The sequence below is a fragment of the Anopheles arabiensis genome, chromosome 3 (assembly GCF_016920715.1).
Source record: "Anopheles arabiensis isolate DONGOLA chromosome 3, AaraD3, whole genome shotgun sequence".
Classification (NCBI taxonomy): Eukaryota; Metazoa; Arthropoda; class Insecta; order Diptera; family Culicidae; genus Anopheles; species Anopheles arabiensis.
In genome coordinates, this window is record NC_053518.1 from 88,610,169 (window position 1) to 88,630,320 (window position 20,152).

A 20,152-nucleotide genomic window follows, 5' to 3' on the forward strand; every position below is an offset into this window, starting at 1 on the left:
TTTTAATTCTTATATTCCATTAAATTAAAGCTGCAAATGTATTTAAACATAAGCAACAGTTTCAAAATTGATTGTTGATTTAAATGATAAAACACATCATTAAACGTCGTTTCAAGAAACTTTGAAATTGATTGTTTTATTTTTTTTATTCCATTATTTTACACAAAAATAATGGCACACGGTCTAAAACGTTTTTCTTTACGAATAAATAATTTATAACAATTACAGAAATCATTTTACAAACACAAAAACAAACGCATTCAAACAAACACAACCTCCACAAAATCGGTAGACTCTGGGCCTACGATTGCGATGATCTCTTTCCGTGCCAGGCGCAGCTTCAGCACCGACATGCGTTTCGCCTTCTGCCGGATAGTGTTCGTGGTCAGTATCTCCCTGAATCCGGTGACCCCTTCGTACCGATACACCACCAGCGGATGCAGCCAATTCTCCGTCAGCGTGTACAGCAGCATCTCCTTCGAGGGTAGCACGGAAAGCTGGAGCTGCTTGGGCAGCTTGGTCAGTATGAGCTGATGCTGCACGAACGTACCATTCCCAGTCAGCCCCTTGCGCCAGACTTCAATCGATCCGTGGTGCGCCGTGTTCGGTGTGTTTTCTGAATTGATCGCTAGCATAAGCTGATTTTCGTACCTCGCGACAGTGAGGTACGATGGGTGCGATACAGTTATGGTTTGATGGTGTTTTAGATAGAAGCTGGCCGTCGAGCGCCAAATCTGGATCCGCTCGTTACTGTCCAGCACGATGAGATGGTTTTCGAGGGCAACAATTTGAAGGGGAACGATCGTTTCTTCCATTTGCCGTACGTCCAGTATTTGCAGCAGATTGTGTTCACGCAGACAGCGAACTTCGACACCCGGCTTTCCCTTCGAGTACATCACAATACAGTCTAGCTTAACAATTTTCATCCCGATCGCTTCCCTGGACTGGGTACTGTTCATCACGTACAGGGGGATGAATTTGTACATGCCCGTCGATTCGTGGCTTAGGTCTAGAATTTGTTGCACAAAGTGTTTGCCGCTACCATGCTCCTGGAACTCCACGAACAGGTGCTGTTTGCGGCCCAGGTTAAGCCGCTTCACGTTCACTATCGTGCGATCGCGTCCAACGATCGAAGGGAACGCTTGGGCAGGCACTAAACCTGGTCCCTTGTTGCCGGTACTCCAATGATAGAAATCAATGGCGGACGGTCTATTGGGTTCGGCACTGTGAACAGCTATCAAATCCATCGGCCCCGGATGTACTGGCAAGTTCAGGACAAGCATACGCACCGCTTGCACTGCCAAGGGTTTCATTTTATCAAAGTGGCTAAATACGGGACTATTTTCAAACACGCTTTCCGCTAGCTTGTCGTTGACGCTGTTAAGCGACCGTACCTGCGACGCCAGTTCATTTATATCTTTACGATAGGAGGTACTCTGCAGAAGCTGGGTCACGTTCACACCAAACACCATGTCTCCCTCAAACACCGTTTCATCCGCTTCCAGTGGCTGCACAAACGTGACCGGAATGTTCACCGTCAATGGGTTTTGACCCGCCAAAGCAATGTTCTTCAAAAACTGCTCCACATCCTTTCCGTTGATGGCATTCGCTTGCAGGGCTTCAAACACCAGCGGGTAGATTTTGTTCTCTTTGGGGAATTTTGTGACCAGCCGCAGCGTGCCATTGACATGCTGCGGAAGCGATTTAAGCATCAAATGCTCCGCATCAAACTGCATGCCGTTCACTGTGCCGAGCACTTCCAGATTGCCAGTAACGATTCCATTGCGAATGTGAAGCGTCCCTTCTATCGTTTGGTTGCCTCTCAAACGAAGCCCGTTCGCGTACCACTCATCCATATTGACGTCCTGTATGACACAGGGCGGAGCACAGATGATGCTTTCTACGTGCAGCTGGGTGAAACGCTTTGCAGCGGTAAAGTTCCCGCTCGGAGCATCGTTTCTCAGCAAGTCTGTCTTGACGTTGTAGCCGTTGAGGGTTTCCACATCGAAGTTTCCTGAAGAATGCGGGAAAATTCATGTAGCGTGGAAATTCGTTTGAAAATTAGCTCTCCGTAGCGCACTTACCGTGTACTTCCGCATGGTGGAAAAGCCATTTTCCGGTAATTTCCTGCGGTTCGTGATACCGCAAAGCATACTTATCGTACTCCACCACATTTAATCCAGCAGAGCTAAAAACAAAGGAAAAAACAATTCAATTAAACGTCTATAATAAAATCCTACAAAAATGAAACAAAAATCAAATTTCTTTGGAGGACCAGCATTCAACTGTCATTTTAAATCCCCTCTTCAAACCGATCCCCACCAAACGCAACTGTGCGTTTCTTTTCCCAGCTGTCAGTTTCGAAATTGTTTTGACGGCACCCGCACGCGCACATACAGGTGTTTTGTTTTGGTTTGGTTTCGTGTTGGTTGCGGAAAAGATCACTGTTTGCCAGAGCAGAATTTGGACTCCGTTTCTGTTCCACGACATAAGCTTCAAGGTAATAAGTGTGCGCACATGCCTACCTGTGCGTGCTTTTCAGTGATCCTTGCAGGTTAACGTCTTGAAACGCGGCACCCGCATGGACTGTCACATCGCCCAGAAACTGTACCGGGGCCGTAATGTTTTGTGCTCGCTTCCCGCTCAAACATCGTGCTTCCACTTCGTCCCAGTTGAGGTGGTTAATCGGTTGATCCTGTGCCGAGAAGCGTGAATGTTAAAAGGTTCGAGAAAGCTAAAAACAAACCCGTCAAATGCTCTTACCTTCGTGTGGAGCGGTTTCACGAACTCAACGCTCTCAAACTGATACCGGCCAGTCAGTACCGTTGGCCGGTGGGGAAGCCACACCTCACCGTACAGCTTCTGCACGTTGTGCCCGTTCAGGTGGATGACGGTTGGATCGTGCTCAAAGTACACGTTACCGTGTGTTTCGATGCCGACCGGTACACTTTCCCGACCTTCGGCGTTTTCACCCGGGGCGCTGAAAAATTCCATCATCTTGGGGAAATTGATACCGTTCAGTTGGCTCAGAATGTGTAGCTCGCCCTTCGCTTCCAGTGTGCCCAGGACGTGCACGGTGCCGAGCGTTTGCATTTCGGGCGACTGCTTCAACAGTACGTCGCTACTCACGTTAAGCCCCGAGACTAAACCACCCACGGAGCACGGGTCGTAGGTAACAATGCCTTGATCTGGAGGAAAGAATAAAAAAATCACGTAATTAGCTCGAAATTATTTACGGTGATGAAACGTACGAAACACTGCCCGCTCGATGTATTCCTCCCGATCGGTTCGATACGCATTCTCCACCAGCTGCTCCATCGTAACGTTGTTCAGTTTGCCGGTAACGAACAACTGTTCCGTTGCAAGATGGTCGATCGATTGCCCTGCAGTGAACGTTTGATTGCCGCTGTACATTAACCACGCACGACAAAACGCATCCTTCGGTACACCGTTGATGGAACCCTCGAACAGCAGATGGTTGACCGTAATGTCGCTCTGGAAGCTGTACGGTTCATTCTTGATGATGGTTCGATTATCGCCGGCAGCGATAATGTGCTTCAAGTTCTCCACCGGGATGGAATTCAGCGTTGCCTCGCTGTGCAAAATCAACTGCCCAATCGTTAGATTGCGGAAACTTTTCAACCCCTGCACGGTCGGTACGTTTGCTTCGTCCGCGTCGAGCATGAGCGTATCCTGCAGCAGGTACTCCAAATCGTACCCGTAAATCGTCGACTGCCGATCCGCGTGTAGTTCTTCCGTAACGATCGCGTTGCTTGCGTAGATGGTACAGTTTTCGAACCGTACCGCTGCGCTTACGTTTTGCGGCACGTCCAGCCGGAGCAATCGGTCGAGTCGTTTCGATTCAAAAAGGACGTTTTTGCTGTTCACAATCGGCGCAATAACCGTGTCGAAGTGGATCGTTCCTTCGATCTGCTGTTCGGCCCCTGCTCGCTGCAGCATGGTGCGATTGAGCAGATTCAGATCCACCTTGTTGATTTCGTTCGCATCGGCCACGCCGTCAATCTTCAGCTCCGAGACGAACGTTTTCCTCCCCGTTAGATACTGAACCTCCCCGCCGGCCGCTTGCGGTACGAGATCGTTGACGCTCAGCTCGTTAATTTGATCCGCCCGCAGATGCTCCACGAAAACGGGCTGCAAAAATTTAAGCACCTGGCCGGGCGGTGGTGCCGCCTGCACCTGCAAACCGTGCGTTGCCACCCGGTGAAGGTTGCGTGTACCGCCGGCACTGAGAATGTTGTGCGCCCACAGTCCGCCGTTGAACGTGACGTTGCCGTGGATCGTGTAGTCCCCGTCCAGCACGAGATCGTCCCCGACCGTCACGATGGGGTTCATCTTGCTTAAGCTTGCGCCGTTGATTTTGCCCTGCAGCTCGATCGGGTGCAGCAGCGTGACGTAGTCGAACGTTTTCGTGCCCGTGATGGGTTGAATTTCGTCCGACGATAGGTGCAGCACCTGCAGCTTTCCTTCGATCACGGGTATGTGGTTGAGACGATCCTGCAGGTGCAGGTGCTCTACCACCATCGGTTGCACGAACTGTAGGTCTTGTAGGATTTGCTGTTTGCCCGTCGTGCGGGCAACGTTTGCAAGCGGCACGTCGGACAGCTTCGCATCACTTACGACGACATTGTGCGCAACCAGCTGATCGACGACGAGTTTGCCGCTAAGCTGTTGCTCTGCTGCTTCGTCCAGCAGCACGTGGTCGGAGAGAGCGCGCGGATCGATATCGTTCAGCAGCCCGGTCAGCTTGAGGTCGTCCGCATCGATGCTTTCGAAATCGCTCCCGTACTCGCGGGGCATTGCGCCCCGTGCCTTGGCCAGCAACGTGCGGGACTGATCCATCATGCGCTGGACGGCGACGGCATCGGTTGCGTTGAGCCGCTTGCTCGTCAGCCGGTTCACGCTTAGATCCTTCACCATCAAGCTTTTGGCGGGGAACATTTGATTCACGTTCGGCAGCAGTACGTTGCCCGGGTGGAAGAAAACGCCGTCGATCAGCTTGTTCACGAACAGATTGCCTCCGACGACGACTTTTTTGGCCGACAGGGAAAGCGTTTTCCACTTCGCCGGTGGATCATCAACTAGCAGCAAACTTTCGGCCGCATGTCCATTGAAAAACTGCACACTGCCGATACGGTCCACTATGAGCCGATCGACCGTGATCACATCGTCCTCGGGAACATCCCCCCTTCTGCCCTGTTGCTCCGTGTGGCGCGTCTTGTGTGCCGCATTGTTCAGCACCTTCACATCGAGCTGCTTCATCTGCCCGGCCGGTGCTATCAGCTCCGAAACGGCCAGATCACCGTTCCAGCGGACCGTGTCGTTGGTCAGCACACTGCCGTGAATCGTTTGCTCGACCAGGTCCATCTTCTCCTGGACGCGCTGCACGTACTCGTTCACCTCGATCACGTACGACAGCAACGCATCGTCCACCAGGCCGTGCTTCGTCGCGATGGTTTTGGCTTTGATCGTCCTCACCGCCGAATCCTGCAGCACCAGATCCTTCTCGACGATGCGCGCCCCGTCCGGGGCATTGTCCGGCAGCCCGACCAGCTTGTTGTACAGCTGCTCCAGATTCACCTGCCCAAGCTGGTCGTGCATGCGCTCGCACCACTCGATAAAGTGGGCGTACACGCGGCGCAGATCGTTCTGCACCCCGTACTGGGGGGTGAACAGATTGATCGACTTGCCGAACAGATTGCTGTTCGCGATCACGATGACGCTCGCGTTCACGATGTGCCGGTAGACGCGCATGTGGGACACGCCGGCCGCAAACGCTTCGCCGGTGTAGTCGATACGGGACGGTGCCAGCTTCCAACCGTCGTACTCGTAAATCAGCAGCGGCTGGTCGTGACAGTGGACGAGCAGCAAAAATTCGCCATTTTCGTGCTGAAATCAAGTTGGAAATTAATGTTATGTTAAACTAGTGATGGGAAAAATAAGTTTTCGTCGGAATCTATTCCGGATAGCTCCGAAGCTGTCTGGAATCGATTCCGGATAGTAGGTTCGGAATCAGCTTCCGGAATCGAATCCGGAATCGGTTCCGGAAACGGCTTTGGAATTGGAATTGGCACCAATATTCATTGCGGAATCGTCTCCGAAATTGGTTTCGGATTCGGAATCGACACCGGATTCGGAATCGGAATCAGTTCCGGAATCGGAATTGGCTTCGAAACCAGATTCGGCTTCGAAACTGAGTCGGTTTCGACATCTTCATAAGAATAGGCGTTTGGGTCCAATGATACTACGTATTGGTAGCCGCAAAGAATCAAAATATACTTGCAAACGTTCTATTCTCACGGAGATTCCTGGACTGATTTCGCTTCCGAAATTTCTTATTAAATTTATTAAATTCTGGAGGCAATTATGATTCCGTTTCTACTGGAGCAAATTGCGATTCCCAGGTCGATTGCGATTCCGGAGCTGATTCTGGTTCTGGAGTAGATTTTGATTTCGGAGTCGACTCCGGAATCGACTACGGGATCGAAATCGGTTCCGGAATTGATTCCGAACACGGAATCGGAATCGGGTAGGTCCGAATCCAAGCTCCCACCACTAAGCTCAAACCCACTCGTGGCCTATTACTCACCACAACCGGCAGAAACATCTTCACACCCGTAAGCTCCAGGTTTTGGAACGGCACAAAGTATCCGTCCACAAACTTGTACACGATCGAGCTCCGCTCGACAGTGCGCGATTTGATGCCGTTCGATGGCCTCGGACCATCACCACCCTCCTTGCCACCTTCCTCATCAACCGAGTTGCCAGTAATGAGAAAGTGTTCCCGCCGCCCGTTTCGCGCTTCGAAGAAAAAGTACGCCATATGCGACACGGAGTAGATGTAGATGCGCTGGTGCAGCACGAGCTTCTGCGTGTCCGGGTTCAGCAGGAAGATGTCGGAGAACGTGTCCTTGCCCTGCGCCGGTGACATTTGGTTTGCCACCGCCACGAACATCTGCTGCTCGATCGAGAACGCTTCGATGTGCACGGAACTGTAGCACGGCATTTGATCGATCACGTCAAAGTATTGGCCGGCCCAGCGGTACAGTGGACAGACGTTGGCTGTGCTGCCGCGCTCCGCGTCCAGATTGATGTACGTGTGCGCTAGATAGACGTGCTTGCCGTGCACCCACAGGTGTACCGTGTTCTGGTTCGGCTGGCCGAACGTTTGCACCAGCTCGGTGCGGCCGTCCTCGTGGATTTGAAAGACGGGCGAACCGTCCCCGAACACGTTCAGCTCCTGGTCGTGGTAGTTGACGACCGCCACAAAGCCCAGGTGCGCGATCGACACACAGTCAAAGTGGCGGGCGGTAACGGTTTGATGTTCGAGATACTTTTCAAACTTTCCCTTCACCTACGGGGCAGCAAAACAGAGGGCAAATTAAAACGAGAATTAAATGATAGTAAATATTGAAAAGAAAATACGCACCCTGCGATAGAAGGACACGGCCGTGGCATTCATCGTCCGGTTGCTGGTTTCGCTTTGGTGCAGGGCCGCAGCAAAGATCGTTTTGCCAACGCGCAGCAAGCAAATGTCGACCGGAAAGTTAACCGGCACGTGGCCCCGCTCACGGAATCCCTTGAGATAGAGCTGTCGTGCTGAAAGATGAGCGAAAAACTGGAACTATTTTAATACCATCCATGAGATAACGTCTCCTTACACTACGTTTTCGTATTTAACATTTCACAGATAATTCCGCCCCGCCATGGATGAGCAAGCGCCACACAACGACCGCCAGAAAAAGGAGCTACAGAAGCAGCTGGACGAGTTTCAAATGCTGTCGGCAATTTACTGCAACCCGGGCGAGCTGCGGGTGGACGATTACGGCTGCATCGACAATCTGACCAGCTACATCAGCGGCGAAACCGATCGGCTCACCACGAAGCTCGACTACCGCTTCGAGCTGCCCCTGCTGCCGGACCAAAAGGTACAGATTTTGGTCGAACTGCCCCACCGCTACCCGGCGCTGGAAATGCCGCGGATCGTCATCCGCTCGGCCGTGATACCGCGCGACCAGGAGCGCCGCCTAACCGATCGGATCGTGCGATACATCGAGGAGGAGGTGCTGGAGCGCGACGAAGCGTACGTCCTTCAGGTGGTGGGCTGGATACAGGACAACTTTGCCGAGCTGCTCGCCGCGACCGCTGAGAGGAAGGAGTCGAAAGCGTGCCCGCGCTCCGCCGGCGCGACCACCTCACCGATCGTGTTCGAACGGTTGTGGATATACTCGCATCATCTTAAAAGCAAGATGAAAAGACAGACAATCATAAAAACGGCACGGGATCTGCGGCTGACGGGGTTTTCCCGGCCCGGCAAACCGGCCATTATCTGCGTGGAGGGGCAGCAGGCCGACACGCAGGAGTTTTGGCGCACGATCAAACCGCTCAAGTGGCAGAAGATACAGATCAAGCTGTGCGAAACGGAGACGGTGGCGGCTGGTGGTGAAAACGAAATGGCCGCCCTGCGCCACTTTGCGGCCGGCTTTCGGGAGGAACTGTTCTGCGCCGATATGGATGAAGACTCGGACGCGGAGGATCAGCCGATGAGCATGAGCCTGTTTATGAAGTTTCTCGACAAGCACCGGTGCGGCTACATCAAGAAGGAGCTGTTCGGGTTTCAGAGTGCGATCGATGCTCCCGCTAGCTAGCGCTATGGTGGTACGGTACACGTGTGTGATGCAATAAACGCTCGCTCGTTGTTGAGGTTGTTGACCTAAAAGCCGGAGGCTCGTTCCCCCTTTTCCTGCTTACCTTGTGCAGTGTCCGCCTCGATGGCTGCATCGGCGTCGTCTGCATCTCGCCGTACTCTCTTCTGCCCATTGCTGCCGGGTCCGTATCGTTCCACTGTTTCGCGCAAAAAGCTTTCTATTCTTTGTGTCAAGAGCTGTTCTACCTCCACGGGTTGATCAACAACGCGGTCGACGTAGTCTTGCAGCAAATTTTGCCGATAGACTGTTTTCAGTAGTTCAAATTCAGTTTCAGCAGGATCATTAGACACGTCACTAGTTTCACCATTTACGGTGTGTATTTTTAAAACTAACAATAGACACACCGATCGCCACGCGAACCACTTCCACCGTTTCATCGTAGCACAGCACGTGGTTTTGTTTTCAACCTTCCGAAAACACAACCGAACACGATCGGTTACTAAACGCAACTGGTGGTGCGATCACCAGACGAGCTCCGGTTGAGTCGATCTCTCTAGAAAAAAGGACTCTCGGGAGTACAGTGCGTACAAGGTTGTGAGAAGAGAAAAGATTAAGCGAAATACTACGTTACCTGCTAGCAATCACACTCAAGGATAGAACACGAAACGTTTGTACATGTATAGATAAGCCCGATCGTGCAATGAGACACGTACATTGATATTCATGTGCTAGGTTTATGTATTGTTAGGCTCGACCATGTGTGTCTTAACTCTTGTTACTTATTGTTGTGTTGAACTGTGCCATTGAAAATGTCAGTTTTCACTTTTCTATAAATGGATTGAACGGCAAGCAGGTTAATCATTGAGTTTAGGTAAATGTGTACCGTAAAAATATATTATGAAACTTGAATTACGGAAAATCCAGTTACCAATTTTGTGTTGTGTTGTTGCAAGTCTTGTAAATAATCAATCATCTGGGAACATCTTGCCTATACGGCAATGCAACGAAGTGATAGATATGATTACTTCTAGATAAGAAGAATAAATTAGTTTAAAAAATCAAATACACGAAAGGGAAAAAAACATGAAAAATAAATGAAAAGAATGAAATGAATTTAAATAAGAAATGCATAAGTGAACTGAGAACATAAATTACTATATCACAACCGGACAGGATTTCATCGGAGCTACGGACAATTGCATACATCGATACAGCTACGATTAAATACTACAACCGTTATTAGGCGACTAGTGCCGGCTTCACTTTTGAAGTCGTCCAAGAATTCACATATCGCGAGCAACGACAATAGCATGGGAGCTGAGCTGCGCGCAAGGATGCTGGCTGCCAACCGGTCTGCCCATATAGTACGGTCTGGGACTATATAGCACCTACAACTGTGAGACATGAACACTGTCCAAATCTGACGAATCCCTGTCAGCCACATTCGAGAGGAAGATGCTCAGAAGGATTCTCGGCCCCGTGTGTGTGGAAAGGACAATGGAGGAGCGGTTATAACGACGAGCTATACGAGATGTACGGCGACCTCAATGTCGTGCAGCGTATCAAGCTAGCCAGGCTCCGGTGAACATGGCCAGTTGTACGCCTGGAAACGGACGACCCAGCCCGTAAAGTCTTTTTAGGCCGTCTGCAAGGACCGAGGAGGCGTGGTAGGCCCAAACTGAGGTGGCAAGATGGCGCGAATTGAAATAAGAAGTTTCAGAAGCGAAGTTACCCCGGAAATCTCCACGAGGAACGGATCGTTTACAAGTAAATTTTGATTATTTTCGGCTATCAATACGTAGTATCATTGGACCCAAACGCCTATTCTTATGGAGATGCCAAAAATTGCCTCCGATTCCAAGCCGATTCTGGTTACGGAGTCAATTCTAATTCCGGAGCCAAAGTCGATCCGGAACTAATACCGGAGCTGATTCTAATTTAGGAGTCGATTTAGGACCTACTATCTGGAATCGATTTCAGAAAACTTCGGAGCTAGCAGGATTCGATTCCAACAAAAACTTCATTTTCCCATCACAACACGACATCATAGGAATGTTCTCATAGGTTCTTCGTTATTATCCTTCTGAATATGTCCTTCTTATTTGGCCGCAATATCCTTTTTTGGTAATGTGCCTGCATTTATCACTACTAATGGGTTTGGGCTCTCTTATCGGACTTTTGTTCATTACCCCTAACACGATAGATGATCCAGTCATATCTATAGGAGCATGGTCCATACGGGGTTTGAACCTATAACGGACATGTTGCTAAGCCGTGCGAGTTGACGACGATACCACGAGTCTTTCGGAATATACGGAACTAACAATCGTTAAGGGTAGAACGTGTATCGTCGTCCCATTTGGCAGGGATTTTCATTGGCGGGAATTCGAAAAGAGCTTATTGGGTAATACGATCCTTCAAGTTTTGCCGCATAGCGTAGGTTAGGTTCGTTCCCGAGGGGTCACAATTCCGCTCTACTGATATAATTAGTACTTGAATCTTCGAGATTACGATCAAGATATGTGTTAGTTGCAATGATTTTCTTGAACGTTCGGTCTCCAAATGAACTTGTTGAAGTGTTCAGCGTAGAACGAAATGCAACAGGTGACTGCCTTCCGCTATTCCGCGCGAAGCGCAGTCGCACAAGTCCATCACAACTTTTGATCACCATAGCAACGCATACATTGGCCATACAAAACAATCCGCGTTTATCCCCACAAAAAGGGGACTTCTTTCTTAATTCGATCCGTACCTAACGAATTTTGCCCCCGAAATGGAGCTAGAACTGACGCGCGTCGACTACACCAACGTTGGATTAACGGGACCAAACAGCCTGCAGCTGTTGCCCCCGAGCGCCAGCACTGCGTCCACTAGCGGCGGCGGGCACAAGCAGCAGCAGAAAGTGGCCATCGGCGACCAGGACGGGGTGCTGCAGCTGTTCTCCATGAAGAAGGACGAGCTGCAGGTGCACTTTAAAACGCTGCCGAGCGAAAAGATAGCCTCGGTCAAGCTGGGCGGGCAGGCGGGCTCGGTGGCGGACAAAATTTTCACCGCCTCCGAGAACAAGGTGCGTGGCTTCAACAAGAAGGGCAAGCTGTTCCTGGCGTTCGAAACGAGCCTGACCGAAACGATACGCTCGATGTGCGTGAGCGGGAGCGATCTGCTGGTGTGCGGGAATCACGTGTACAACCACTACCGGGACTGCAAGGAGGTTGGGTCGTACCTGTGCGGGGACGTGATAGTGGACGTGGCGGCACTTTGCCCCAACAACACCAGCCGGTTGATAACGGTGCTGGCCTGTTCGGGGCGTGTGTTGCGCGTGCTGGAGCATGCCCGTGTGCGCCAAACGCTGGAGCTGGACAGTGTGCCGACGGTGCTGTACGTACCGAAGGGCATAGGGGATCGAATTCTGTGCGGCTTTTCCGACGGGAGTGTGATACTGTTTCATCTGAATCTGCTGTCGACGGAGGTGAAGCGAGAGGTGCTGGTTGCCGACCGGGAAGGGGAAGGCATACTGAGCGCGGTCACCTGTCTCGCGACGTACGATCTTTCCGGCGACGGCAAGGAAGAGTTGATCGTAGGACGGCGCGATGGCACGCTGCAGGTGTTCGCGATGAACTCGGACGAGTATCAGTTCGAGATGGAATGTACGCAGATCTATCGCGACAACTTCAGCGAAAGCATATCGGCGGTGCAGGGCGGCTGTGTCGGGGCCACCAACTATACCGAGATCGTGGTCTGCACCTACTCGGGCCGCATCTTTGGCCTGACGACGCAGTGCATTAGCAAAAGCTTGGGCGACAATGGGTCGCGCAGCGCGGAAAAGCTCGCCGGCACACCGGTCGATACGTCCGCCAAGCTGCAGCGCATACGGGCCGAGATTAACGAGCTCGAGCAGACGATCGCGAAGGAACGGGAGCGCTATCAGCTCTCCACGCAGGCACTGTCGTCTGGGCTCTCCGCAATACCGATGCTACCGATAAACGATGCGTTCCTTCTGTCGAAGGACGACGCAACGTACCTGCTTTCGCTGGAAATACCGACACCGATCGAGCACGTGCTGCTGCAATGTGATGCACCGATCACGCTGCTGGATGTGGAGAAAAATACGGCCGTCGTGAGCTTCAGTGAGTGCGATAAGCTGAGCGGCAACAGTTTGCTGGCGAGCTACCGGTGCCAGTTGAACACGAACCGGATCGATCTCAAGTTCCGCACGATCGAGGGTCAAACCGGTACGCTGCAGGTGTACATCACGCCCAACCTGCAGCCCAAGTGTTGTCAGCTGAAGCGATATCCCATAGCGCCACTGTCGCTGCACATGATCGTGCATAATGCGACGGACGAAATGTTGGCCCGGCCAATGAACACGCTAACGCTGCGCGGCCCTTTCAGTCAGGCGGAGATGCACAACTGGATGATCAACAGCATACCCGAGCTGCCGGAGAAGCTGTACGAGAGTGGTAAGGTGGCGTACACGTTTCGGCACGTCTTCATCGGTACGCTGCTCGTCTGCGAGTACGGCAAGGGGGAGGCCACGTTTCGGAGCGATAACATTTCCACCATCTCGATACTGAAGGACTTCATCACGAAGGAAGCGACGAAGAAGCGCATTAAGCTGGAAATTTCTACGTGTAAGTTAATAAGCTTTCGGAGGCATTCTTCACTCAAGGGCCGCAATATTATAAGCTTCTTTGATTTTTTCTTCTTCTTCATCGTCTTTTTAACAACAGCTATAAACGAGTCAACGATACCTTCCCTGATCAAGCTGATCGAGCCGATGATTTTACACTACAACAAACTTACCAAGGACTATCAGCTGGCCCAGGCCCTGCTCGATCTGGACATTCGCGACGACGACGAGTTTAACACACTGTCCGAGGAGTACCGGTCGCTCATCCGCAACCAGCAGACGATCGGTGCCGAGTTCCGCAAGCAGCCGACGATACTGAACCGGATCTACGGCATCCTGACCGATCTGTACATCGACAAGTTCAAGTTCAAGGGCGTGAACGTGAAGACGAAGCTGCCGCAGCTGATCGAGCTGCTGGAAAACTACTCCTACGACGAGCTCGTCCAGTTCTACAGCGTTGTCAAGGCAGGCGACGAAGAGCTCGGTGACGGTTAGATGCGCGCTTTCGCCGGTTCGATTTAGTTCGCTTTCTTTTGCAGCACCACGCACCAGTTGCCCTGATCGTAGTAGCTTTCCAGCAGCACGATGCTGTCCCCGCCGCTAGCGAGACAAAGCTTTTCCAGCTCGTGCTCCTCGAACACGTGATAGTAGCGTAGAAAGGTGGCCTTTTCCGTCGACTCGTTCGACCGTAGCTTCCACGGTACGAGCAAATCTTGGTGCTGAAATTGTGTCCTATTGGTGTGGACGGGTAGCGTACAGTCGCCCGCTCCCGAAACCCTTTCCAGCTGTACCGGCTGGGTGTCGGGTGGGGTTTCCGCCTCGTCCTCGGCGGGTGGTTTGTTGTTCTGTTTGTTCTGCCGTAGGTAGCTGGATTTTTTTGCATTAGCTTCTTGATTTTTGGCCCACACGTAGATCAGCGCCCGGCCGCCGGGGCGTAGCACTCGTATCATTTCGGAAATGGCGCGCTGTCTGCGTTCGTCGGTTGCTAGATGGTGAATGACGGCTATGCTAATGCAAGCATCGACCGATTCGTCCCGGAAGGGAACCGCAAGACAGTCGCACTGGAGCACGTTAAACCCTCGTTCAATGCAAACCTGGAGCAGCCCCTCGCTACGATCACAACCGAGCTGAAGGTGGAGAAAGTAAGTGAATTTAATGAGTGAAGTCAAATAATTGTACAATAAATGTATGCCTTACCAACACAGAGCATCCGCTTGAAGCTAGATACTTTCCGTTGCCACATCCGACATCCAGCAAAACTTCACCGGCCGATAACGATCGAACGAAAGCTTCCACCCTTGGCCACGGTGAGTGTCGCGTGTCGCTAAAATGTTTCGCTATCTCGTTGTAAACCCGATGCACGTTTTCCGCCTCCACCTGGGCTGCGTGTGACGCCAGCAAGCTGGCCTGATTCGATACCGACTGCTGCGCGGTATCACACAGCCGCGGGAATGGACAACCACATCGGTCGTTTGGAAGCAATTTTCTAAACGTTAACGAAACCCGCAGCTGTCGCTTTCGTACGGTCAGTCCTCCGTTCGGTGCCGGAATTGTGTCCATCTTGCGCGGCGTTATACCGTGCGTCCAGTCGTATCGGCTTTCGCCCGACATTATCAGCAGCGATCGCGACGGTAAGTCGACACAAACCACTTTTCCGGAGGAGGGTTGCTTAAATTCCATCACAACGTCGCTGCCAAGGGAGAGGGACAGTATGGGATCGTCGAAGGCACTGTGTGTGTCCACGTGCGGTGGTATACCTTGTCCCGGCTCGTATTGGTTCACCGTCAGCTGGTCCGGCACGTGCCAGCGCAGGTGAGGATGCAGCTGTTGCAGCTTTTGCCACAGCTCACCGCAAACGGAAGGTATTTTGCGTTCCAGCGGCTTCGTCCTGTCCACGTTGTTTGAACCGTAAACAAACTTGTACCCGAAATGTTTCACTTTTCGATGTTTGAGCGTTTTGTTCGGTTCTGTATCGGGTTGCTCGGTATCTTCACTGATTTGCACTGCCTCCAGCAACGCCTGCTCCATCGTTTCATCGATGAAATCACGTTCTAGGATTAATCCATCGGGTCGGCAGGCATTCCACGGATCATCACGATACGCGGGAAGTGCATTACAGAATGCCAACAGCAACACGGCACCATCCTGGCCCAACGTGCAGAGTCCATTCAGTGCCGTGTAAATAGCGTGGGCCTCGGTGATGGAGGAGCATTGAAGAAAACAGTACGATTTACCCGGCGGGAACACCACCTGCTGGATGGTTCCGTGCTGCAGGGCTTCCTTTAGCAGAGCCTCTTGCTGCAAACCTGTCGATAGCCCCGCATTGCAGATCGCGATAAGCTACGGGATAAGGGAATGTGTGATTAGATTGTTTGGAACAACACACGGGATGGCGAGAATTGCATACCTTTGTTGGCTCGTCAGAGAATGTTATTCCCGCATCCTTTTCGATCAGCAGCTGGCAGCGTTTGATTTTCTTGCCGATCTTTTTCTCCAAATTTTTCGATAAAGTCATCGTGTGTGGAGTACGATTGCAGAGTGCCTAACACGCGCCCGCGTCGCCCGGTGGAATGTAAACAAACAAACCTGACAGCCGGGCCCAAGGTGATTAGAGGTGAGGTGGTGGATTTGTATTTTGCAATAAATATTGCCCAATATCAATGATAGTCTGCATAACAGGAGAAGAAAACTGTAGGAATTTGATTAATTGAAAGTAAAACAAACATCTGGTATCATGAAAAATAGTGTGTTCGTGTGATACATCGACAGCTTTTGCTGAACTTGTGCTTGGACGTGCGGTGGTGTTACAGCGCCATCTACATGTGAACTAGCAAAGCTTTCTTCAAACCCTTGAAGCTTTGATTGCTTTTGCAAGGATATGATCTAGAAACATTAGCATTTAATCATGATGATCCTCATTACAAGGCAAGCTATACAGAAGTAACCTGTAATATTAGGTCAGAACTCATACTGGTGCTGGAACAGATTCCAATCCCATACAGGTGTTAGAATAAAGCGTGAACCTACACTGGGTATGGATCTGATCCTAACCCCTTACCGGTCCTCCTTTAACTGATAGTGACACCATACCGGTGGTGGACCATACCGGGCATTGAATTGATTTTGACCCTATATCTGTCCTGGAACTGCTCCAAACGCCGTACCGGCCCAGGAATTAATCGCGAACCCATAGCAAAACATATACTAAACCTATCCTGGTTCTTATTTTTCATCGACAGTATCGTCAACTCGGACGTATTAACAACATGCCTATCCTGGGATCAAGGCTCGTATGGACCGTATTGTAGGCTCATATCATTTTTTTTAACTATTTTGAACTCATTGGATTAGATTAGTTTTTTTTTTATTTAGCTCTCAATATTTAATAGAATGTTAATAGGACCTCCAACCAATTCCGGATTTGGTACCGAAGTCGACTCCGGATTCAGCTCCATAGTCAACTCCGGAATGGATTCCGAACACCGGGTAGGTCCGCTTCCGAGCTCTCACCACTACAGCACACTTCTATGCATTTTTGCACTTGATCTCCGACAGATACTTCTCCACGGTGATCGTGATCTTGAACTGAGCTCGCTGGATATCGTTTTGTTTTATGCCAGTTATCCTTATTTATTATTTCTGTTTTTTGTTATTTTCTTCTTCTTTCTGTAGTATTGTTTCAAGAGTTAAGCTTATGTTTAAAGGTTTAAGATAACCATGAATAAACTCCACCTCCAATTAGACCACATGGTGTTTGTAGAGATATTTGAACAAGCAAATTGCAACGGCGATGGTTTCAAAGACCTTTGAACTATGCCAACGGAAAATAGCAAATACATACAGCAACACAATAATCATAATGAGCCGATCGATTTCACCGATTTCACATTACACACCATCGGCACACACACACTAATCAAACGTATCACGTGAACAAAATGCAAATATTAAATGACATTATTTGCGGTTACACTGTTTACCGTTTGCCTGCCAATATCAATGGTTCGATTACCGTGTGCCGTAATGATCCAAACCCGTTATCGTTTGACCCTTATCGAGTGGGCCATAATAATCATCATCAATTGAATCAAAAGGTATGCCCCTATTGATCCCCCGCATTGGAGTTACCCCTTTTCTGAATGATTAGTTTGCAAATTATTAAAACCCAAGCCCGAGCGGCCTGACAGTTCCTTCACAAAACAGTGGCAAAATGCTACCACCCCCCACACGGCGGCCAAAAAGCTAACCATTTGTTTGCTATGCAAACTTGCAATTGCAACGATGGGGCAGCAACATCAAAAGGTTAGCGGTGAGTTAGGGCCTTACGCCTTGCGGTGGTTCGACTTCAAAGAGGTGCAATGCTGTTGCATACATGGATGAGGTCTGTCGACACGCGAAGCCACTTTTCCTTTCAATCCAGGCACGTTTTGTAAGGAAAACGGAAAGGTAGCACTAAAGACTAGGAAGGATGCAGCACAAGCTAAATGGAACATTGGCAACTAGGAAAGGGAGCGTTTGCATAATTGATTGGAGTTGCTAGAGGAACGTTTTTTGGTACGTAACGGTGTCCCGGAATTGAAGTGCCAAATATTTCCCGGAAGCTGTCCGATAATGCCATTCTTAATCGGTTGGTGAAAGCTAATTTCGCTACTATTAGCTTCCAAGAATTCGGACTCCGAAATTGGATTTCCCCCAAGCGATCCTTTCCGTGAGCATTAACAGCTCGCTCGACAACTGACGTACCCGCGAGTGGTGGCCCGAAAGAGTTCCACCGAACAGGAGGCTAACCGGGAGAGGTCAGCTGCGGTTTGTTGGCAGATTGGTGTGGAATAAATTGAATTTAATTTATTTATACGGTTTTGCCAATCTGTGCCGACAGGATGGTGTGTAGTGTCTGTGCCCCCGGCGCCCCAGGACGGATACACTCGTTCCTTCCCCTCTCTCTCTCACACACACTCTACTGTTGTGACGTACGATCTGAAATCGATTTGAAAGCGATTAGAGAGAGCATGTGTGATCCTTCCCTTGCAGTGTCCCTACCTGCTCGCTCCCAGTTCCCAAACGACCTCCATCGCATGCCGTGAACCAGCTAGTGACCGAAAGATAGCGAGAACTGCGCAATATCTGCACTCAGTGCATTTTATTGCACACGGCACACTGGCGCACTTGCGTGGGACACTTTCCGGTGCAAACAGGCAAGGGAAAGGATTTGTTTTGCTCCCCCCGCCACTCCGATGGAGTCAATCTGACGCCAAACTGTCCGTGTGTGTGTGTGTGTGTGTGGCCCGTGTCCAGGGCGATGCTTATCTGTACCCGGTGCCCGGTTGCTGCCGTAAAAGCTTGCCGTTTTTTGTGTATGTTTTTGCCTTATTTTCACCCACCGTTGTGCGCGCACGATGGGGGACCGAATCCTGGGTGTAATTAAATTGCATTTCCTGTTCGTCGGGGACGTTGGGGGGGGGGGGGGGGAAGACAGTGCGGCCAGAGTAATCAATGATTGCTATCTGTGGTATCGTTGTGGCACTGTCGGTTGGACCGAACACGAACCTTCGGTACCCAGGATTGGCCAAGCGAAAGGGCGGAAGGCCGTGGTCGATTTCGAGGAAGGTGCAAGGGGAAAATGTTTGCAATGGAAGGCTACCACAGTAATGCACCGGGAACGTATCATCAAACACACAGAGAGAGAGAGAGAGAGAGAGAGAGAAAAAAAATCCTGAAAGAAAGGTAGCAAAATGTCCAATGGAATGACCAACGACGGACTGATCACAAATTGAAATGAGCGTCCCGGGTCATCACGGAACCAGGGCAGGAGGCAAAAAACTGCACGCCATTGCAATAATTTACTGTTTTTGTCATTGTGTCGTTTGCAATAAAACACAAAAAAGTTAGAAGTTGGACAAGCACAAGTATACGAACAAAGCATAAAAAAAACTAGGATGACATCGGTAGCAAATGGGGTTTTGCAAAGGTAAATGGCAACAGCAAATGGGAAGGAGTTTTTTTCAGACATTGAAAAGTGTAATTTGATGAAATTGTACATTTTTATTCCACCTCCTCTCCCGCGACTAAGCAAATTGCTTCTATAGTGATGTCAAAGGGAAAAGGAACATGGTCATCAGAGTGATTTATTTTTACGTCCTGTGGTGGCAGCATGCTAATGAAAAGAGATCGATTTTCTTTGGAGCGAACGAGTTCGATGGGAAAGACTAGGGCGTACTGTTTTACATAAACTTTTTCTTTAACTTTGTATAATTTCCTCGCGTTTGTGGCATTCTTCGATTGAATCCTTTAAATTAACCGAATTTTAAAGGTCTATCGATCGCTATCTAGGTTCTAATTTTATTCTTTTTCTCAGAGGAAGTATTGTATTGCCTGCATTGTAGACTACTGATCGTCATAGACTGACGGTGAGAATATTAATCATCTAAGGATGTGAATGTAGTAGGGGCTAGCAATCTTAACAATCTTAAAAACTCGTACATTCACATAAGAAATGAACATCGCTTAAAGCGGGGCGGTCCCGTGGAAAGGTCGTCAACATGCACGACTTAATAACACACTCGTCGTGGGTTCAAGTCCTGGAATGCGACAGAATCTACAGAAGTCGCGAAAGCCTGTAAAGGTCTACATGATGTCCTTCTAGGACGTTACGTCAAGTAGCAGAAGCAGAAGTAAAGCGCGTTTTGTATCGAAGGATTGACACGACAATAAGAAATTATCCCAAAAGTATTTATATAAAGCCCCTGGCCTTATAATAAAATGTGATTAATTGATACACATAAAAAAAGATCACGATCATTACATTCATTGCAATTTTTAAGACAAACAAATGATCATTATTGGATGTTTTAAGTAA

At 49.9% G+C, this 20,152-nt stretch overlaps 4 protein-coding genes across 4 annotated transcripts; 2 read left to right on the top strand and 2 right to left on the bottom strand.

Annotated features, from left to right (window-relative positions):
- Nucleotides 1-99: 99 nt before the first annotated feature.
- LOC120902713 lies at nt 100-9,134 on the bottom strand. The gene is made up of 8 exons (XM_040311691.1): nt 8,770-9,134; nt 7,448-7,617; nt 6,608-7,372; nt 3,252-5,907; nt 2,764-3,188; nt 2,526-2,695; nt 2,085-2,188; nt 100-2,014 (listed from the first exon to the last, which is right to left on the bottom strand). Exons 1-8 carry the CDS (start codon nt 9,101-9,103, stop codon nt 261-263), a joined length of 6,378 nt encoding a protein of 2,125 aa, XP_040167625.1. The 5' UTR covers nt 9,104-9,134; the 3' UTR covers nt 100-260.
- LOC120902714 (RWD domain-containing protein 2A) lies at nt 2,406-8,776 on the top strand. Its single transcript, XM_040311692.1, has 2 exons — nt 2,406-2,500; nt 7,709-8,776. The coding sequence occupies exon 2, from the start codon at nt 7,725-7,727 to the stop codon at nt 8,664-8,666; it is 942 nt and encodes a 313-aa protein (XP_040167626.1). The 5' UTR covers nt 2,406-2,500; nt 7,709-7,724; the 3' UTR covers nt 8,667-8,776.
- A 1,302-nt stretch (nt 9,135-10,436) lies between the features above and the next one.
- On the top strand, nt 10,437-14,503 carry LOC120903626 (Bardet-Biedl syndrome 7 protein-like). The gene is made up of 2 exons (XM_040313164.1): nt 10,437-13,297; nt 13,397-14,503. Exons 1-2 carry the CDS (start codon nt 11,440-11,442, stop codon nt 13,789-13,791), a joined length of 2,253 nt encoding a protein of 750 aa, XP_040169098.1. The 5' UTR covers nt 10,437-11,439; the 3' UTR covers nt 13,792-14,503.
- LOC120903628 (alkylated DNA repair protein alkB homolog 8) lies at nt 13,787-15,883 on the bottom strand. Its single transcript, XM_040313165.1, has 3 exons — nt 15,704-15,883; nt 14,494-15,636; nt 13,787-14,423 (listed from the first exon to the last, which is right to left on the bottom strand). The coding sequence occupies exons 1-3, from the start codon at nt 15,809-15,811 to the stop codon at nt 13,815-13,817; spliced, it is 1,860 nt and encodes a 619-aa protein (XP_040169099.1). The 5' UTR covers nt 15,812-15,883; the 3' UTR covers nt 13,787-13,814.
- Nucleotides 15,884-20,152: the final 4,269 nt, after the last annotated feature.